At 35.8% G+C, this 22,862-nt stretch overlaps 1 protein-coding gene across 2 annotated transcripts; it reads left to right on the top strand.

The window, feature by feature from the left end:
* The first annotated feature begins 57 nt into the window (after nt 1-57).
* On the top strand, nt 58-22,435 carry ttc13 (tetratricopeptide repeat domain 13). 2 transcript variants are annotated; one of them, XM_057352919.1, is made up of 23 exons: nt 58-336; nt 2,981-3,075; nt 3,311-3,386; nt 3,472-3,542; nt 3,660-3,725; nt 4,326-4,418; nt 7,447-7,563; nt 7,753-7,863; nt 9,244-9,326; nt 9,411-9,552; nt 10,382-10,556; nt 11,615-11,771; nt 12,529-12,659; nt 13,579-13,711; nt 13,815-13,907; nt 13,998-14,081; nt 14,635-14,719; nt 14,878-14,984; nt 16,687-16,822; nt 18,443-18,522; nt 18,870-18,948; nt 19,069-19,148; nt 20,876-22,435. In XM_057352919.1, exons 1-23 carry the CDS (start codon nt 168-170, stop codon nt 20,988-20,990), a joined length of 2,478 nt encoding a protein of 825 aa, XP_057208902.1. In that variant the 5' UTR covers nt 58-167; the 3' UTR covers nt 20,991-22,435. The 2 variants fall into 2 exon arrangements, with proteins under 2 accessions (XP_057208902.1, XP_057208901.1); XM_057352918.1 differs by having other exon boundaries at nt 14,875-14,984; nt 20,876-22,434.
* The last annotated feature ends 427 nt before the right edge of the window (nt 22,436-22,862 follow it).

The raw sequence follows: 22,862 nt of genomic DNA, 5'->3' as shown, positions 1-22,862 counted from the left end.
GCCCACTGCTTCCTGGTCTCTCAGAAGGGGCGGAGCTTTGACGCGCCTGTTGGGAAATGTCGTTTTTTCTCCACTACTGACGCTGCCGGAAGTGAGGAGTTTAATCTCGGTAAACTACATTACCCGGCGTTCACTGCTCCTCACCTGCTCATAACATTACTCACAACATGGCACCTGCTGGCGGGGGTGTTGTGCTGGCAGCTCTGTCGCTGCTGTACTTATGCGGAGCTATTTTATCCAGCGACTATTTCTCCTCTTTGACTTTCTTCAACAGCGACCTTCATAAGCACGGCTGCAGTTCTCCGGCCGAGTGGGAGGAGTATGCGGCGGACTGCGGTGAGTTTCTGCCACGTCCTTATATCGCTGTGATCTGTGTATCTGATTCACTCTCTTCCGCATACAGGAGCGTGTGCACGAGCGTGACGAGATGCATGTAAAAATCAGGTGTCTCGTGCATACACTCGTGTTTGTCAGACAGACGTGACCATTCATTGAGTGTCAATAGTTAAATATTACTTGCATGTAGAAACACATGGTAATGCCATTGAAAGGAAAAGTGTCATGGCATTACAAAGTGTTTGCAACGACCCACATGACATGACATGACATGACATTACTGTTTGGTAGGCGATACACTTGTATTAACAGGTTGCTGATAAAAACAGCAATTCTTCAACAACAGTTAAAATAAAGCAAATGTGTTTTAGTAGTTTAGTCAGAATGTGTTTGTCTTTAACTGTGTTGATCAGATCACATTTTAAACTCCAAAAGAGAAAACATTTCAAACATTTCTTTTAGCTGTTAACGTTACATGTGAAATTAAAGGGATAGTAAGCAAAAAAAATAAAAAATTCTGTCATCATTTACTCACCCAAAAGTTGTTCCAAACCTGTATAAATTTCATTGGTGTGTTGAACACAAAACAAGGTATTTTTAAGCAAACAGTTCTGGGGCACCATTGACTACCATAGTAGTTTTTTCCTATATGTTCATGTGTCGAAAAGTGCCCCGAAGAACAACAAACATTTATTTGATACAGGTTTAGAATAACTTGAGGGTGAGTAAATGATGACAGAATTTACATTTTTGGGTGAACATTCTTAACATTACTGCATCCCAAATGTAATTAATTTATTTTGGTAAATAGTGCTAATGAGATCTATTGTATGTCTTGTTATAAATCTCATTCTAGAAGATGAATATTTTGTAGGTCACATCTAATATGTATTCATCATGTTAAGCCGTCACCATTCAGTGAGTCAGATTTTGAACGGCACACCAAGACAATCCTGTCTATTAATTCTTGTTTTTTAAGATTTATTTTTGGCGTTTTGCCTTTATTTGTACACTGAAAGAAACACCCCAAATTAATTGTCAATGTTTTCTCATCCCCATGAAATGATGGTAACACTTTACAGTAAGGTTGTATGTGTTAATATTATTAAATGCTTTAACTAATGTGAACTAACAATGAGCAATATAGTTTGTCATCGTTTATTAATCTTTGTTAATGTTAGTTAATACCAATACAATTGTTCATGTTAGCTTATGTGCATTAACTAATGAGTTACAAGGTTTGATTTTTTAAATGTATTAGTAAATGCTAAAATTAATGTGAACTAAGATGATAAATCCTGTAGAAGTATTGTTCATTGTTAGTTCATGTTAGCTAATGCATTATCTAATTGTTAACAAATACAATTTTATTGCATTGTAAACATCGCAAAAGTATTACACAGGACTCGTGCGCTATATCAAATAAAATTATATTTAAGTCACAATTCATTGTAAATCTTCCCCCTCACTGCATATCTTATTCATGTATGTTCTGCAAACCAGCTATGTCATCATCATAAACAATGACAAAGGTGTTTGCACAAATCGTGTAAATGGGAAACGACGGCTTCAACAGACTAATCATTTTTAGTCATTAATGACTTTGCTCAGTTTCTTTCGCGTGGCTACTGTATGTCTTCAGAAGACTCGGAGTATAACCAAACCTGTAGACTATAGACCGTTTCATCGGACTCGCGTGCCTGAACTGCAGTTAACTTCCGGTTTGCGTTTGGCTAGTGTCTAATAATAGAACTACTTTTATTTAATTTAATTTATGTTAATATTAATTAATATTATTATTTTATTGTATAATATTAGTATTAAATGAACGATTTGTTGAATTTTTGATTTATGTTCATTTTATTAAATAAACAATTTGTTGAATGGGTCCTGTAGTTTTGTCGCATTTAAAGAAACCGTATGGTTCATTGACATCTAGCGGTTGAGCTTGGTATCGCAGTCTAAATTCAAAATATTCAATTCAATTTTATTTATATAGCGCTTTTCACAATGTGCATTGTTCCAAAGCAAATATTGGAGAGACAAGTTTAGCCAAGTAACGGTTCTCGGTTTCTTTTGATTGTTTTCAGACATAATCTACAGGCACTCTATTATTTGCCAATGTGTAAAGGAAGTTAAGGGCAGTCCATGAACATGCGCATGCGCAGTACTGTTTGTTTATGTTGTCACTTTGAAACCGTCTATAGGGCTGTCAAACGATTAATCGCATCCAGAATAAAAGTTTGTGTTTACATAATATATGTCTGTGTACTGTGCATATTCATTTTGTATTTATAAACACAAAAACATGCACATACATGTTTACATATTTAGGAAATATTTACATGTATTTATTTATATTTACCAATAATTTAAATGATATATACATGTTTATAATTTTTTTTATTTTTCTTAAATATTTTCATTTATGTGTATGTTTTATGAATACAAAATTAATAAGCATGGTACACAGACATATATCATGTAAACACAAACTTTTATTTTGGATTCGATTAATAGTTTGACAGCCCTAGACCTTTTCTGTTATTTTTATCATCAGCCACTGATCGTTGATTCACAGATGCTTCAAGCAATAAAATGACAGAATTGACATTTTTAGATTTTTGTCTTTTTGGCTCCTCAGAGTCATCTATTCTGCAGCTGGAGGATCCAGACTGTGAGGAGGGGAGCAGCCCACCCTGCGAGTCCATCTTTTCACTCAACGCAGAGAAAATCCTTGTAAGACTTGCGTTTGTAATAGTGGATGTGGACACCGGCACTTTTAAGCTTATGTTGTCTCGTGTAAAATCCCACATCAAGAGTTTTCGGTCTGAACCACAACCCTACCCATCCGACACATAAAACAAGATGGAAGTTGCTTGTCTCATCTTTCATGATGATTGTTTTGTGATTGTTTGATGGCGTGAGGTTGACAAAGTTCGTCGCATGTTTTTCTCTCTTTCCGTCACCACAGAATCAGGCCAAGTTGTTTGTCGAACAGCGTCGGTTTCCGTTCCCCGTGGAAAATCAAAATACCAATGAAGAACTTGGTCAGTGCATCTGCTGTTTGCTCAATCTTGGTCCGTTTTGTAAACTGTACACTATTAGTCATGCTAACGTCTGTTTTGATTTCAGCTATTGGATACGTTCTCATTGGAAATGGACTTTACGATGAGGCTGTCAAGCACTTTTCTTTACTGCTACAGGTAGCGATTTGGTTGTAAACATAACTTGCATTGAAACATTTAACTTGTAGCTTAGATGAGACCGACGGTTGAGAAGTTTGGTTGGTAATCATGAAAGGATTGTCCTCTCGCCCGCAGGGAGATCCTGAACTGGTCAGTGCCATCTATGGGCGGGGAATAGCATATGGCAAAAAAAGTCTACAGGTAACGTGTGTTTTTGTACCGGTTTGAGAAAAAGAGTCCAAAAGTTAGAACTGATTTCAGGTTACTGGACATTTTATTATCTGACTGTGTTTTAGTTTTTTCATAATCAATAGTTGTATATCAATTATTAATAATGGAGCGTTTTGTCCTTCTGAAACCTCAGATGTCCAAATTTGCTGTTTTTCAGGGTATACTTGTAGTTTTTAAATGATTCAATACTGTGTTGTTACAGTTGACAAGCGGTTTTTCATCCTTTTTATTGGTTAGATATTTTCAAAGCCAAACAATAAAGACTAATTATTACGATTTATGGCAAAAAATAAAAGTCTGAAGATATGGAGATACGAGGTTTCAGAAGGACAGCAGCGATCTCTCTGCTGTCCTTGGGTCTTCCAAAACTGCAGTTTAAATAAACAAATTTGGATCTTTTTACTGGAACGTAGTGGTTTTATGAAACTACTACTTTCCTATAGCTGAACATGTAAATTATCTTATGGTATGTAATGGACATACCAGTAAAAATGTATAAGTTAAATGCACTGTCACTTTGGAATAAAAAGATGGTATAAACATTGAATTGGAGCCTGTGTTTTTGTGAAGGACATTAAGAATGCAGACCTGGCTCTGTACGAGCTGAGCAGAGTGATCTCACTGGAGCCCAACAGACCGGAGATGTACGAGCAGAGAGCCGAGGTAAAAAACATCAGATCAGGGGTCTCATTTATAGACGTTAACATGCGTACGCCACTTTCCACACAAAGGTTGTGATCTATTAAAAACAAACTTGAAGAGAGAATGTGCGCACCTGTAAGCAAATTTTGAGCACTTACTCTTTTAATGGTGCAAGTGAAGTAATAAGAATTTTAAACTCTTTTTATTTATTTTTTTAATTATTTTATAAATCTGAAAACTTTTGTGCGTACGCATTCAAAGATGAAACCTACGCAAAGTTTTATAAACGAGGCGGTAACACTTACAATAAGGTGCTATTAGTTAACATTAGTAAATGCATTAGCTAGCATTAGATAGCGATAAACAATTGAGTTTTTTAGGATTTATTAATCCTTGTTAATGTTAGTTCATGTCAATGCAGTTATTTGTGTTAATTCATGGTGCATTAACTAATGTTAACAGTGACAACTTTTGATTTTAATAATTTATTAGTGAATGCTTTAATTAACATGAATTAATATGAATAAATGCTGTATCAGTATTGTTCATTGTTAGTTCATTTTAGATAATGCATTAACTAACTGTTAATAAATAACACCTTATTGTAAAGTGTTACCAATGAGACCCCTGCCCTTCTTTATATACTGTAAGATCAGCAGCCAGATCTATTGATTTGAATAACATTTATTCATTTAAATAGAAAAAAATAACCTAGTTTTCTGCTAGTTCACCTTTCGTCAGCTTTTCAGAGACGGTGACCCCTAGATAGTATATAGAAGAGGCTCGAGCTGCACATTCAAGCCTATGGCAAAGTATCAAAGTGGCATTTATTCTAAAGAAACGCACGCAACAGGCATTATTTTAAAGTGAAGCATTTTACAAAAAGAAGGCCTTTGGGTGTAACTAGTTACTAAGTAATTAGTTACTGTAATTTAATTAATAAAATTAACATTAAAATTAATTAAAAATTAATTTAAGTAAGGGATTACTCTTATTTTTTCTGTAATTTAATTAGTTACTTCTGATGTAATTAAACTAAATACTTTGTGTAATATGTGTGTGCGCAGAAGAGGAATTGACATCAAAATTCAAATTCTAACTTTAAAATCCGTGCTTTAATGTATAATTCTCACATTTGTAATTAATAATAATACTTTATGTAGTTTTATATTATTTATTTGAATGAATTAAAAGAGCCGTTTCATGTCTATCCTTGAATCACTTAACTCATCAAGGTTGATAGGATATAGAAAGTAATTAGTAATAAGTAATTAAATACTTTTTGAAGAGAGTAACTTGTACAGTAATCTAATTACATTATCGAATGTGTAATTAGTAACTAGTAATTAATTACTTTTTCAGAGTAACTTACCCAACACTGTTAACACCGCATCCTAACCAAACGCGATGCGATTCCTGCGATAAGCAATTTGTTTGACTAATACCGAACGTGAAAAAGGGGCGGGGCGGGACAATCAATCACAAAACACAGCCAATCGGAACAGTTTTTTTCTGTCCATGCACCCTCTCGCGCTGCATCTGAAGAGTGCACATGCAGAGAGATGCGTCCTGTTATAGCCTGTCCTCACCCATGTTTGGCGATTAATATTCATGAGGTGCAGAACTTACATCGAATGAGATCATTGTGTGGGTGGAGCTGTCAGCTGTGACGTCGCAGAAATAGACACCGTTGTAAAATAGAAACCGCCGTAACTCGTAACGCAGCCCTGTCGCGGCTTGTTAAGACAAAACGATTGATGATTAACATGGAAAAGATGCCTTTTATCGCGTGTCGCGTCACGTTTGCTTTGGCCTTTTTAAAATGAGGAGAAAATGTTTGGATGCTTTCTGGCAGTCAGGCTTTGTCAGTTGACTATACATCCTGAAAAATCGAGACCAGCTGCTTGAAGTTTGCTCTGATTACAACAATGGATTATTTATAATTTTTTTATTCTTTACTCCCAAAAAAGTACAGTAAGGGTTTTACCTTCTTTTGTAAGTCATTTACCTTCAGGCACGTATAATGTACTTGCATTACATTAATTGTAACAGTATCATTTATCGTTTGCGATAGAAAAAGTGTTGTTTTTGTTACAATTCATATGAACATATATGTTTTGAAAAGTGTAATATTTACAGGTTGTTACAAGTATACTGTTTAATATTGTTAATACTGTTTGTTTGTTTTGGATATTTTGTGCAGTTTTTCCTCTTTAGGAAGGATACTTTTCTGAATGTCTTAGAAGTTGTTTTAATACTGTAACTACCGTTTTAAGACTTATTGGATCAGGAATTTTCTTGAGACTGTTTTTATCATTCGTTTCCATTATTGTAATAAGAAAGGTTTTAATAAAGTTAGGCTTAACCGACTAAACTATGTTTGACTCAAATTTAAAGTGACAGTTCACCCAAAAATGAAATTTCTGTCATTATTTACTCACCCTCAGGTTGTTTCAGACCTGTATAAATTACTTTGTTCTGCTGAACACAGAGAAAGATATTTGGAAGAATGTCAACAATTTTCAGTTCTGGAACATGATTGACTACCATAGTAGGAAGAATTAAATGGTAGTTCAAAAGTTCCCCAGAACTGTTTGTTTTCCCACGTTCTTTAAAAGATCTCATTTTGTGTTCAACAAATATTAAATATTTTTTAATAGTGGATGATGTCCCAAAACAAAAAACGGAAAAACATTGTTCCAAATATCTTTCTTTGTGTTCAGCAGAACAACGTAATTTATAAAGGTTTGAAACAACCTGAGGGTGAGTATTTTTTTTGTATCATTTTTGGGTGAACTATCCCTTTAAAGAAAGTTTAAAGATACAATCATTTTGTTTTTACTCTTAATTAATTTCACTAATTGATCAGTAATGATTCAATGTATTACTTTTTAGACAGAGAAAATTGTTTACACAGTGTTGGTGATGCAAAGAGTTTCACACATTTTTATGTGACCTCAGTGTTCACATACTTATTGTCTCGCTCAAAGTCTTTGTTGCGTTTATAAAGTTGTGTTGTGTTGATAATCTAGTGATCGTGTGATTTCAGATTCTGTCTCCATTGGGTCGCATTAGCGAAGCTCTTTCAGACCTGACTAAAGCCATTCAGCTACAGCCTTCAGCTCGACTCTACAGACACCGAGGAACATTGCTCTTCATATCAGAGGTACACACGCACCGCGCCGATATAAAAAAGATAAGGAAGAAGCCTGAGACAGTAGGAAGAAATAACACAATTAATTCCACAAAATGCCTTTTTTATGAGCTGAGACAGTCGAACAACAAGCCCAAAAGCACATAAATATGCGTACATGGCAATACTTCAAATAATAATCAAAATAAAATATACATTCAGGATTATATAGCAGCCATGGAGGATTTCCAGCAGTCTCTAGAGCTGAAGAAGAACCAGCCCATTGCCATGCTTTATAAAGGACTGACCTTCTTCCACAGGGGCCTTCTGAAGGTAAAATACACTTCTTTACTGTCACATAATCCTGAATCAATTCAGATTTACAAACCAGTGGTCTTCTCACAAAACCACTGAAACATCATGACAGTAATGATTTTAATTATAAAGCGTATCATTCGGTAACACAAAAAATATTATAATAAACATAATTCTGTTCTCTACCTTGCACAAAGCATAATTTTAACATGGGAATCAATTATTTATGTATTTTATAGCTTTTTTTGCTTTGAAGTTCTCATTACCGTAACATTATATGTGCATTATATGTTGTAATTTAAACAAAGTAAAATTAAAACATTCTGAAAAATATTGGATGTTCTACTAAATGGCAAAAAATCATTGACAGAATAGTTATGTATAATAAAAAAGAAAAAATAGTGGAAAAAAGAAGCGTCTATGACTGATATTCTCATCCTTCGTAACATTTTTTAAGAACTGTTTACACACACAGTACACATGCACAGATAACAGATTAGCAATAGATTACTTTATGTTTTTCTAGTTAAAAGCTTAATATTGTCTTGTAAACTATGTGCGTGACTTTTTTCATTCTCATTACTGGTATAGGTTTTCTGCATTTAAACAAAATGTTTAACGTGTATAGTTATAAAAATATAATTCATAAATGTCTTATTATGTATGATTCATAAAAACTTGCGTAGAAATCAGGCTTCTCTTTAAAAAAAACAAAAAACATATGGGATTGACAGGTTTAAATGGTTATGGTAATAAGAATATTCAGTGAATTTTTTTAATTAATGCGTTTAAACATATCATGCCTTGTTTTTAATGAATAAAAAGGAAATTTGTTGATGCAAGTGTTTTTAAAGTCCCAGTGAAATTAAAAATGACGATGCCTATTTTTCCAAGACATATTGCAGCGTTTATAGTAAATAGCTTATCAATGTGGGTCATTCTCTTTTTAAAATTCGTGTGCCCTCATAATCTTCAGTTAAAATCTGAAAATTCACTTCCTGTGATGACTATCCATCTCAAATGATGCAAGTTAGACGGCTTGGGTGGAGCATCCGTTAACTCCTCCCCTTTACTGTCAGTCTGCTGCCAGTTCCATTTGAAATGCAACGGCTGTTTTTATACATCCAATCAAATCGCAGAGAAAGATGAGATTTTTCTCATTCAAAATTCCATTTCACTCAGAAACGCGTCAAAGTACAGAAGTAAAAACGGTCGCAACTTCCGGTTCACAAGGACTTGAAGAAAATCATGTTTGATAGCTTGAAACCAATCACCCCAAACAGGACTGAGACCAGCAGAAAGTTTGGAATATGATAGAGAAGACATTATTTTGCAGTGAACACACATCAACTGTGACTGTATTAAACTATTAAAATTAAATTGTTTTTCTGCAAACAGGAGGCTATCGAAGTCTTCAAAGAAGCTCTGAAGTTGAAGTCAGACTTTATCGATGCATATAAAAGCTTGGGCCAGGCTTACAGGTGAGACAATACTGGCACATGATGATTAACGTCAGACCTTTAGACGTTCCTCTGGAGCTCATGTTGCTGCATGCGTGTGTTCAGAGAGTTGGGGGATTTTGAGAACGCCATGGACAGCTTTCAGAAAGCTCTGTTACTGGATCAAAACCACATTCAGTCTTTACAGCTCAGAGGAATGATGCTCTATCATCACGGAAGTCTGCAGGAAGCCATCGGCAACTTCAAGGTGAATCACTGTTGTGTTTGTTTGTGACTGATCTTCATAGTGTTGTGCAACTTCAATATCTCTCCTTAAAGGGGTCATATGACACGGCTAAAACGAATATTATCGTTTGTTTTAGATGTAATGCAATGTGTATACACGATTTAAGGTTCAAAAACGCTGTATTTTCCACATACCATTCATGTTTGTATCTCCTCTTTGCTCCGCCTCTCTGAAACGCGTGGATTTTTTACAAAGCTCATGGCTCTGAAAAGCGAGGTGTGCTATGATTGGCCAGTTATCCAGTGCGTAGTGATTGGTGGAATACTGCAAGCGTGTGACGGAAATGTGACGCCTCTTACCATATTTGGAACATCAGGTTCCTCTTCAATTGTACTGACAGGTACGCCCACTTTACTTGCGTATACATTTGGGCGGTCTTAGTCAAATCAGACCACCAACTGATGTAGATTTGTGGGGGTGTGGCTACACGAGGCGTTTCAGGCAGGTCTGGGTGAGCATTCGCTTTTAGATAGAATGCATCTTTTGTTCCCACACTTTAATTTCTGCAATTTTACGTGTCTAATACATGCATGAGCAACTTATAACACACCAAAGACACAGAAAAACACCTATTCACGCCATATGACCCCTTTAAAACATCAGTAATATTGATTAAAAAATGCCTTTGTCATGCTTTTGCTCACGGTCAACAAGATGATGATATCACCAGCCGTTTTGTATCTCAGTTTTGTTTTGTTTTTCTGGTCAGCAGTTGACAGTATCATTGGTTCGAGTTTGTCATCATGTGCATGTTTGTGTAGGGAGATTCATTGTGGTGTTGTGTTTTCAGAGATGCCTACAGCTGGAGCCCTACAATGAAGTGTGTCAGTACATGAGGGGTCTCAGTCACGTGGCAATGGGGCAGTTCTACGAGGGCATTAAAGCTCAGACTAAAGTCATGCTTAATGACCCACTCCTGGGCCAGAAAACCAGCTCGGAGTATCTCAAAGTCAAATATCTCAGAGGTGAGACGTCCGAGCACTCTGTTGTTATGGTTAAAATATAAAAGGGTGATTCTCACAAAACCTTGGTTTCAAGATGTCAAACGTGATTTTCTTAAAAACTCTCACATCAACAATTTTTTTTTTATTCATTAAAAACAAAGGCACGACATAAATTTCAAAACTTTTACTAACCGTTTAACACAATTTTGAACAATTTTACAAAAAAGCCTTAAAAATTCTCATTACCGTAACCATTTAATACTGTCAATCCCATAGCAGGTTTTGCTAAAAAAAAAAAGCGAGGTCATGATGCCTGAGCAAGTTTTTATTAATCATACATAACAAGACATTCATATAAAAAAGTATATTTTAATAGAAAATTATAAATTTTTTAAACGTGTAAAACTACCTGTGCGGTAATGAGAATGGAAGAAGTTGTGTACACAGCGTGACAAGAAAATATAAAGATTTTAACTAGAAAAATATAAAGTAATCTGTTAACCTGTTAGACATTTGAGAGGTACTGGCAGATGTGTTTCTTCATATGAAATCAGACTTAATGTAAATATCTTTGTGTGTGTGTAAACAGTCCTTTAAAAACGGAGAATGGAGAATATCAGTCATGGACACTTTTTTCCACTATTTCTTCATTTTTCTTCTACATGAATACTCTGTCAATGATTTTTTGACATTTGAGAACATCTAGTAGAACATCCAATTGTATTTTTCAGAATGTTTAATTTTAAATTTCAACATATAATGCACGCAAAACGCATTACGGTAATAAGAATTTCAGCAGAAAAAGCAATAAAATAAATAATTCATTCCTATGTTAAAATTATGCTTTGTGCAAGGTTGAGAACACAGTTGTGTTTGTTATAATCATTTTTGTGTTCCCGAATTATATGTTTTACAACTAAAATCTTTACTGCCATGATGTTTCAGTGGTTTGTGAGAATGATCTCTAAAGAATAGTATTCATTTAAGTCTTTTTAAACCCTTTATAAAACACTGACGCAATATTTGAATTAAAGAAAGCATTGTACCTAATGAACTGTTTTTTTTTCACATGTGATCAGAGTACTCGCGGTATTTGCACTCTCATCTGGATGCACCTGTGGCGGAATATAATGTTGATCAGGATTTGCCAGGAAACTTTAAGAATCACTGGTCCAAAAATCTACCCTTCCTTATAGAAGATTATGAAGAACAGCCTGGACTTCAGCCTCATATAAAGTGAGTTTAGAAGCAAAGTCAAGCCTGTGTCTTCCCTCTTCCGGTCAGTACTTAAGTAGTTTGGGGCATCATGAGTACATTATGACGCATTAGGCCGTAGTTCACCGGAAAATGAAAATGACCCCAGAGTTTACTCATCATCGTGCCATTCTAGGTGTATATGACTTCTTCAACCAAACACAATTCGAGTTTTGTAAAAGTAGCTTTGTAATGCCATTGTATGGGGTATTTTAATAAATGGATTAATAAATGTCTTCTGAAGCTAAACATTTGTTTGTGACAGAAAACAATTAAAAGCATTAATATTTACATTGCATATTCATGTTAACAGACATCCCAGTGAGGCGAGTTCAAATATGGCGGCACATCGATAACGTTGAATCTCATTGGTTCTCCTTCTGTCTTGTGACTAATCATGACATGCATCATATGAATTACTTTTATGATGAATAGATGGGCTTTTTGGAGCTTCTATTCAGTTTCATTACAACGGCAGGAAGAGCAAAGATGTTTTTTTGTAACTATAAATAACAAAGTTATTTTTGTTGAAAATTCTGATCTAATCATGACAAACAATATATTGTTGGAAAGGTCTAAGACTCTAGAAATACACATTTGATCAGTGTTTAGAAGAATAATTTATGAAGGAAGAGTAATTGATACATGAATGATAATTGATTCATAAATTAATACATTTAACTGGATGTCAGTATATTTCTGCATATATTTACTTTATGTTTTTCTTTGTCGTGTTCAGAGATGTTCTACCTCAGATCTTCGAGAGTTACTCTGCTGATGTTCAGAAGCTCATCTGTACAGCGGATCATCTCGGTGCACTCATGCAGTACGACACATTAGGATTCTTACCAAACCTCAGAATACACAGAGGTCAGAGCTCCACAAAATCACATTTCCATCACGGTTATTGATATTTTCACGTTTATGTTAGTCTCACTTGGCCAGACTTGTGATTATTAGCGGGGTGATTCTCACGAAATCTTGGTTTCGAGATGTCAAAGATTGTTTTCTTAACACTTATGTCAACCAATTTCCTTAAAAATTCTCATGACCGTAACCATTTAAAACTGTCAATCCCGTAGCATGTTTTGCTAAAAAAATAGCTAAATCATGATGCCTAAGCAAGTTTTTTAATCATTAATAACGGGACATTAATGAAGTAAATTTGGATAGAAAATGATACATGTAGCTTTTTTTTTAACGCGGAAAACTAGCTGTATCGGTAATGAGCATGGAAAAAGTTGTGTGCAGTATTTCTTCATTTTTATAATAGATAATTATTCTGTCAATGATTTTTTTTGTCATTTGAGAACATCTAGTAGAACGTCTCATTGTTTTTTCGGAATATTTTAATTTCACATTGTTTAAATTACAACATAATTCACTCAAATAAGGATGCGTTACGGTAATGAGAATTTCAATAAAATACAAAAAAAATTCATTCCTATGTTAAAAGTATGCTTTGTCCAAGGTAGAGAACACAAATCGAGAAATTATATTATAAAATCAGTAGAGAAATTATGTTTATTGGTATAATTTTGTTATGTTACAGAATTATGTTTTATAGCCAAAATCTTTACTGCCGTGATGTTTCAGGGGTTTCGTGAGAATGACCCAGCATAAAATGCGGTCCACATTGCAGTTTTCTGACCACAAACCGTTTACCAGCCGCAGTTTATTTAATCTTGCTAGCATCTAATGTGATATTAAACCATCACGTTGGACTGCGGGTCATCATGTTTACGTTCGTGGAGTTTAAGTTGCCTCTCTCTGTTACGTGTTTGCGTAGCGATGGGTTTGGCAACTATAGAAGTGATGCAGGCCATGCAGCGCACCTGGAGTAACTCAAAGGTTCGAGTGAACGGAAAGACCAGACAGCTGCAGTGGAGAGACATGTTTGACATCGCAGTGAAATGGAGAAGGTCAGAGATCATCTCAAAGGCTCTCTGGATTACGTTACGTTATGTGTTTCGTGTGATCTGGAGTGGCACGCGTTTCATCTTTGCCGTGTGTGTGTGTGAGCAGGATTGCAGATCCGGACCAGCCCGTGTTGTGGTTGGATCAGATGCCTGCTAGAACTCTCAGCAGAGGGTTTAACAATCACATTAACCTCATCAGGTGCCGTGTCCGCCCTCACGTGTCATTTCCTGTCTGATGGTTTTCATATCTTGAAGAGTGTCGTCAATAGTTGCTTGTCTTGTTTTACAGAGGGCAGATCATTAATATCAGATATCTGGAATATTTTAATAGCATACTCAGCTTTGTAAAGGACAGAATACTGGTATATCACGGGTGAGTCTTTCAGGGGTTATCTGCTGTAGTACAGACATTTAGTTCATTCATTCACACATACACACATTTTTTATTCATTTGAACTTAAAGGGATAGTTCAGCCCAAAATGAAAAGGCTTTCATCATCTACTCACCCTCCACAAAGGAAGATATTTGGAAGAATGTCAGGACAGACACTTTGTTCGTTAATTTGCACTCCTCACTTATTCATTTGCACAGAGGAGTTCATTCCTTGATTTGTTTACTCATTTGTTCATTCATTTTCACACCTGCATTACTTTCTTCTGCAGAACACAAAAGAAGATATTTAGAAAAATGTTGTAAACTGGCGCCCATTCCCTTCTATTGGTTTTGTGTCCATACAATGGAAGTGAATGGGTGCCGCAGCTGTTCGTTGACAACTTTCTTCGAAATATCTTCTTTTGTGTTCTGCGTAAAAAAGAAAGTCATACATGTTTGAAATGACAAGAGGGATGATAGAATTTTCGTTTTCTGGTGAACTATCACTTTCATTCATGCATTCATTGATGTGTCCTCTCTCTGTCTCTATCAGGGCATATAACCCGCGAGGGCTTCAGGAAGTCAAGCAAGCTCTGGAGAATGTGAATAAAGTGGAGGATCTGCTGCCCATCATGAAGGTAAAACGACTATTAAACATGGCCAGCAGGAGATTTTAACACCTGTGTGTCATAACTTGTTCATCACTATCCCAATGAATCACATGCTGGATGAGACAAGTTAAAGTCCATAAGCATCTTCACAATGTACCTCTCGTGTGTTTGTCTCCATGAAGCAGTTCAACAGTAAAACCAGAGACGGATTCACAGTCAACTCTAAAGTACACAGTATGAAGGATCCGGGCAAAGAGTATGACGGTTTCACCATCACCATCACTGGAGATCGGTGAGAATTTCTTATAAAACACCCTTCACTCAAAGTTCGATGCGTGTGAAGCGACGTTCAGAGATGAGATACTGTGTGATGAGTTTAGTTCTTGAGAGTTGACATTATGGTCAGTCCTGATGTACAGTAACAGAACGTCATGATGATTGACAGATCTCATTTTACACTAAGGTGACCAGATTTTTTCAAATGAAAACCGGGGACATTTTCTAGTTAAATGGTCAAAATATAATTCAAATCTCATTTGTTATTATCAATCAATTAAAGACGGGGACAAAACATTTTTGCCTTTTTTTGTTGTTGCACATAATATTAATGAGTTTTTGTACTATTGCAATGAATAACAATAGTATAATATTGTGTGCAGATCAAACTGACCATAACTGGTTTTAATAAAATTGACCAAAACTCTATGGAAAAATAGTCCACTGTGAAAATAGTAATTGCAAATGATCAAAACGGTTAACACAAAATTCAATAACGCTACAAAAAATAACAAATATGAAAACATATGACCAATAATACTGTAGTTACCATTTTTAACATTCTCTAATTGTGTTTAATATTTTCATTTTTACAAACTGTATACAGTCATTACAACCAGTAATTAAAACTTTTAAAAGAACTTGCTATGTTTGTGCTTTTGAAAATGGACCTTTACATTAAGCTTTTTATTTGCTTGTTAGGGTCATTTTGAGCACAGATGTCCTTTCTGCGAATGTAATAGTTGTCAGTGTAATTGCTATTGCTTAGATAAATATCTTTATTTGTTTATATCTATATGTTAATTCTGTGTTGTGACGACGGAACTTAATGGTAAAGTTAAACATTTGTGCCAAACAATCCATCTCCCTGGCCTGACCGTGTTATATAACACATATCAGTTTTACTTTAATTCAACATGAGTAGTTAGTACCTTGAACCCGATAACTTTGACTCTAGTCTTTTGATATTTGATATTAACTTGACAACGCTTTCTGTGAGGGGCCCTTGTCATAGTAGTTCAAATTAGATACACATACTGTAATTGTAAGCTATATAAGAAATTAAAAGAATACATCAATTAACACACTTAAGGTCTTTGCACATACAGTCCGAAATTTTCGTATGCGTTTTTTGTATTTGGCTCTTAAGTTTGTACGGTGTCTCTGAATTGTTAAAAAAGGCCACTCAAAATGCTTGATGGATGCGAAAAACGCAGAAAATCGAACCTGGTCCGAATTTTTTTATGACGGACGAAAATTTCGGAGACGGTGTGTAAATGTGATTGACACAGCGTGAGGTCGTATTTATCTTTTAACGTGCGTAAATTTCGGACGCAAATTTCAGACTCAATGTGCGCTTTAGATGAATTCAAACTGACAGTAAGAAAAATGAATGTCCCCGGAAAACGGGGACATTTGGTCATCTTATTTTACACGCCTCATTCATGCATGATTTGATTGGCCGTCTTTTTCACAGACACTAAAACATGCGCACACAAGAGTTTTGTGGAAAACTAAGAATTTCTCGCCGTCATGTTGTTTCAAACTCTTATCATTTTCTTTTCTAACTATTGTACATAATGATGACCGATGATGTCAAACTCCACACAAAGGTCATCTGAAGCCACACAAGTCCATTGCACAGGCTCAAGGCGGTATAGCCAGAAGTGTTTTTGTATAGTGTGTATGTCTTGAAAGGTTGTCTTTGTGTGTGTTAGAGTGGGGAACATGCTGTTTTCAGTGGAGACCCAGACGACAGATGAACGGACGCAGCAGTATCAGTCAGAGATCGAAGCGCTTTATAAAGATCTCACTGCTAAAGGCAAAGCTCTCATGCTCTCCACTGAACTTGGGGTAAGAACACACGGTTATCCTGCTTTTTCTGTGTTCTCTGCATATCAGTATCACCGAGTGGTGTGCGTGTGTTCAGTAGTCACATCTCTCAGAAATTAAATCACTGCCCTGTAACACAGACGTGGTGCTTCGAGCTCTAAAATCTGCACCTGTCTGACCTGTTACACAGGGAATCATGGGAAATGTGTCATCGGTTTGAATGGGGCTCTTTCACACACACACACACACACACACACACACTGTTGCACCCTTATAATTATTCATGTACAGTATGACTGCATAGAACAAGGGCGGTCAATTTTGTGTTCATTAGGTGGGATTATTTTTCAACTTTAGGCCAATGCTTTTAATTATGACAGTAATTCATTTTCATTTAAGAAATTAAAGGTTGATGTACCGCTGTGAGTTTTTACTTGTAATCTGACACGGTATCTAAAAAATCACTTTGCAAGAGACGTGATACCGGACTGTCGAGATTTAGCACTTAGGTGGGTATAAGCATTCACAGATGAAATGAATGCTTCTTGAAATGGCATAAATCTGATGTTGATGTCACAAATGTTGTCGTTTCAATCTTTCTATATAGAAACCAATTATAATCTTAAAGACCGATTTTGTTTTAGTATGGCTATACACATATTATGAAGAATATTACATTCAGATTTATTTATATTTTGCAATGTTTGTTTTTTACAAGAAAAACGAAATCACAAAAATATATTAAATGTAGTTTACATATCGTCAGTGTTGGGCGTAACTAGTTGCTAAGTAATTAGTTACTGTAATTTAATTACTTTTCCCTTGAAAAAGTGAAGTAAGGGATTACTCTTATTTTTCCTGTAATTTAATTAGTTACTTCTGATGTAATTAAACTAAATACTTTGTGTAATACATGTCAATTCCACTATTGCACACACATCAAAATTCAAAGTCTAACTTTAAAATCCGTGCTTTAATGTATAATTCTCACATTTGTAATACTTTGGTCTGTTAATAAGAGTACTTTATGTAGTTTAATATTATTTATTTGAATGAATTAAAAGAGCCCTTTCATGTCTATCTATACTAATCAAGGTTGATATAGGATATAGAAAGAAATTAGTAATAAGTAACTAAATACTTTTTGGAGAGAGTAATTTGTACAGTAATCTAATTACACTATTGAATATGTAATTAGTAACTAGTAATTAATTACTTTTTCAGAGTAACTTACCCAACACTGCATATCGTATGGAGTACATGACATTGTTGAACATTTTTTTACCCTCGTAGAAAGATTGTAATCTACAAAAAAACTATGGGATGTTTAATCGATCAATATGATAGATAACAGGTATCATATCGAACCAGACATGAGCGCACATGGAAATGGCCCTTGAAAATAAGAGAAATGATATATGAACTGGAGTACATAAAGACAAGCATAAAGAATTTACAGTAACGGTGAGATCGACGTGATACACAGCACAATGCACAGTCCAATTACAAACCTACAGACAATCATTCTTCAGTTAGCATTGTCAATGTACATCTTGCGAAAATTGCAATGCATTCCATATTATTTCATTATTATGCAGAATTATGAAAAGCATGATACTGTTATTTTCTCTCTTTCACCAGGATGCTGATGCGGTGTGTCATTTAATTCTCTCTCTGGTGTATTACTTTTGTAACCTCATGCCTCTGTCTCGAGGCTCCAGGTAAGAAAATAATTATTCTGCCCTGATTATTAAACGTCGCCACATTATTCTTGTGTTGGGCAGCATTGATTTAAAGGATTCACGCTTCAGTCTTTTAGTGCCCTGTACAGCATTTTAAATCCAACACGAAAGTGATGAAACCGTAACATCCCCATCACTGTACTGTACTTCACCCGCTGAATGCAACCTTATTGGAGTGTAGATGTGTTAATGGTGCCTTTCTTTTTTGAAAATAGATGGTGTGTGATATTAAGCTTCTTCACGTTTCTCTGTTTTACTCGCATTTATGTCAATAGATCCGAGTTTTGATTTGCGTTTGATGTTTAAATTCTCTGTGACTCTTTCAGCGTTGTGGCGTACTCCGTTGTGATGGGAGCGCTGATGGCCAGTGGAAAAGAAGTGTTGGGCAGAATCCCATCTGGGAAGGTAAGGACACCCCTGTTGTAGTGGTTTAAATCAAATAACACCTCAATCATGTGTTGTAACGCTTTTTAACATTGTTTATGAGTAATTAATGCAAATATCTGTTTCTGTGTCGCCACCCAGCTCTTTGATTTCGAGGCCATGACCACAGCCAGTCCTGATCGCTTCAGCAAGACGGTCAAGAACTGGATGAACTTAAAGAGGTTAGACAAAACTCCACATCACAGCTTTGTTTGAATTGCCTGAAAGGGCTTTTTGAAACGCTGGTGTTTGCTGAAGCGTCATTTTTGCTATGACTTGTACCTAAATTGAAAGCAAAAATAGTGTTTCTGTTGCGTTTTGCAACTACACTGGTAAGAAACATAAAAAAAATACTCACCTGCGAATGCATGTTTATACACTCACCTAAAGGATTATTAGGAACACCTGTTCAATTTCTCATTAATGCAATTATCTAATCAACCAATCACATGGCAGTTGCTTCAATGCATTTAGGGGTGTGGTCCTGGTCAAGACAATCTCCTGAACTCCAAACTGAATGTCAGAATGGGAAAGAAAGGTGATTTAAGCAATTTTGAGCGTGGCATGGTTGTTGGTGCCAGACGGGCCGGTCTGAGTATTTCACAATCTGCTCAGTTACTGGGATTTTCACGCACAACCATTTCTAGGGTTTACAAAGAATGGTGTGAAAAGGGAAAAACATCCAGTATGCGGCAGTCCTGTGGGCGAAAATGCCTTGTTGATGCTAGAGGTCAGAGGAGAATGGGCCGACTGATTCAAGCTGATAGAAGAGCAACTTTGACTGAAATAACCACTCGTTACAACCGAGGTATGCAGCAAAGCATTTGTGAAGCCACAACACGCACAACCTTGAGGCAGATGGGCTACAACAGCAGAAGACCCCACCGGGTACCACTCATCTCCACTACAAATAGGAAAAAGAGGCTACAATTTGCACGAGCTCACCAAAATTGGACAGTTGAAGACTGGAAAAATGTTGCCTGGTCTGATGAGTCTCGATTTCTGTTGAGACATTCAAATGGTAGAGTCAGAATTTGGCGTAAACAGAATGAGAACATGGATCCATCATGCCTTGTTACCACTGTGCAGGCTGGTGGTGGTGGTGTAATGGTGTGGGGGATGTTTTCTTGGCACACTTTAGGCCCCTTAGTGCCAATTGGGCATCGTTTAAATGCCACGGCCTACCTGAGCATTGTTTCTGACCATGTCCATCCCTTTATGACCACCATGTACCCATCCTCTAATGGCTACTTCCAGCAGGATAATGCACCATGTCACAAAGCTCGAATCATTTCAAATTGGTTTCTTGAACATGACAATGAGTTCACTGTACTAGAATGGCCCCCACAGTCACCAGATCTCAACCCGATAGAACATCTTTGGGATGTGGTGGAACGGGAGCTTCGTGCCCTGGATGTGCATCCCACAAATCTCCATCAACTGCAAGATGCTATCCTATCAATATGGGCCAACATTTCTAAAGAATGCTTTCAGCACCTTGTTGAATCAATGCCACGTAGAATTAAGGCAGTTCTGAAGGCGAAAGGGGGTCAAACACCGTATTAGTATGGTGTTCCTAATAATCCTTTAGGTGAGTGTATGTGCCTTGACATATAATGTGTCTCGGCTAACATAAAAAATGTATCCATGATGCACCATAATATATAAGATAAAATGATAATATAAACAATAAATAATAGAAATGGTAACGTACTGTAACTTTAGCATCATTATATATCATAATATATGAGCCATGTCTACAGAGCAGATTATCTTGCTGCTTTTTCTTTCTTTTTGGCAGACTTTGGGGTAGTAAGCATTCACATTACTATAGGAGTATATACACTCAGATTTTCATCAGGAAAAATATTCAAATCACACGTTTTTTCTCGCTCTCTTTTTTCACTAGTTTACCTTCATGGTACCACAACCTTCCATCAGTTTCCGAGACGTTCCAGTTCTCACGGACCATGATTGAAGTGCTGAACACAGACTCGGCTTCACACTGTCCTAAGAAATCCTAAACTTGAATTGCCATCCAGTCATTTAAAACACAAACAGGGGCCATTTCTACACTGGACATCTTTGCTACAGTCCTGACTTTTACATGATTTGAGTTTTTACATATTGCATTTCAATCAAAGTTTTACGTTTATTTATTTGTACAAAAACATTGAGAAGGGTGTCAAGTCAAATTTGACATGAAACAATGTTACGTTGGCATTAAGGTTTGGCATACTTTTGTTTCATCTGAACCGTGTTGAGAATAAAAACAGCAGGTTATGTAGCAGATTGAATTGAAGATGTTTTATATTCTTACATGTTTTGAGGCGCTCAGGTTTTTGGTTTTAGAATGAAACGGGGACTCGCAGAGATGGCCTTTGTAGATTTATTAAGCAATATTCTTCAGCTCTGAGTTTTGTTCTGAATACTTGAACACAGTTGGGAAAGATGTTTTTGTTGTTTGAAAGACATGTTTGTTTTTGATGTAACGGCTGAACTCAATAACGAGGAGATTCTGAAGAGGTTTATTTGATTTGAACAAACACTGGAAACAGCCACACTTCAGTCATTTATTTGACATCTCCCTTTCTGACTAAAAACAAATCTTTAAAGACATTGCAACTTTTATTTTAGAATCTTAAGGGACCGTTTTAAATAGATGTTTTGTTTTCTTATTCATCATAGTTGGCGCTTTATGGTCAAGACTTCTTTATTTACCTGTGAAGATGGTGACTTGTCTGTTGTTTGGTAAGAGGAAATAAAAGCGAGTTCTGTAATGCACAAAAACTTGAAAACTGAAAATCTGTGACTTTGATGGGACAGAGCCACAGTCAATAAAATCAGTTAAATGCAAACTTTGTTTTATAAAACATTTTTTGGGGGGGCTTGGACATTATGGCAGGAAGCTGAAGTCATGTCAAACATAATTTACCTTTAACACTTATGCTTATATGGTTTAAGTTCTTACAAATCGTATCTGGACCTAAAATTAGAATTTATATAACACTAATACATTTTACAAATCATTTCAATGTTCTTCTTCGGGTTAAGAACACTACATTTACTTGGCCTGCTCATTTTTATAGACAACTTTAAGAACCAAATAATAATAAAACGGTAAAGTGATATACCCAGCAAACACAGAACGTTCCCCTAACGTTAGTTTTTGGTTCCCTTTTGGTTATTTTTTGGGAACCAAAATATAACGTTGCAAGAATGTTTTTTTTTTTGTTATTATTTTGCAACCAGAAAATAACGTTCCCTGATGGTTCTTTTTTGGTTCTTTTTAATGGTAAAAATAGTCAAAACTGGTAAACGTCAGTGACTGTATTGATGTGCTATACAGAAATTATAAGATCACATTAACACATGTAATACTGACCAAATGAAATTAATAAATGTGCCCTTTAATGGCTGAAAATAATAAACTAGTTAAGCTAAATTAAAATACAATCATATACGTGTATTTCTTTAGTGGTTGTCTGTTACTGTATGTGTGTGCGCGCTCGAGCACGTGCATTCTCCGCTCTGCCAGTGCCGCGAACTCCCGTCATTTAAAAATTAACGGTCATTTCGTTTTACCTCACCCACTAACACATTAGTTTAGCGCTTTATTTATTTATTTTATATAAAAACGTACAGATTTGAGAGTAAACTTATATTTTCGTGATTTTCGATTGATTTGACGCATCTAAATCAACAGACCACGATGTAAGGACTGAAACTCAAGAGTTTTCGATTGTTATATGAAGACGGAGCCGCGGTATACTTCTGTGGTGAGACTTCTCTTGTTAAGATAATTAAATGTTTATTCTCCTGTTAATAAAAATCAGCTTTAAATAGAAGTCATTGGTTATTTTATTTCAATATCTATAATTCCTGATGTTAAGGTA

Source organism: Triplophysa rosa, linkage group LG15 (genome assembly GCF_024868665.1).
Source record: "Triplophysa rosa linkage group LG15, Trosa_1v2, whole genome shotgun sequence".
NCBI lineage: Eukaryota > Metazoa > Chordata > Actinopteri > Cypriniformes > Nemacheilidae > Triplophysa > Triplophysa rosa.
Note: the sequence above shows the minus strand (reverse complement) of the source record. Positions and strands in the feature narration are given on the sequence as shown.

Bases quoted from the DNA above. Each gene is read 5' to 3' on its own strand.
- ttc13 (XM_057352918.1), top strand. From the start codon at position 168: ATGGCACCTGCTGGCGGGGGTGTTGTGCTGGCAGCTCTGTCGCTGCTG. The intron at 3,543-3,659 runs GTAGCGATTTGG...TCTCGCCCGCAG, and splicing joins ACTTTTCTTTACTGCTACAG to GGAGATCCTGAACTGGTCAG. The intron at 9,553-10,381 runs GTGAATCACTGT...TTGTGTTTTCAG, and splicing joins AAGCCATCGGCAACTTCAAG to AGATGCCTACAGCTGGAGCC.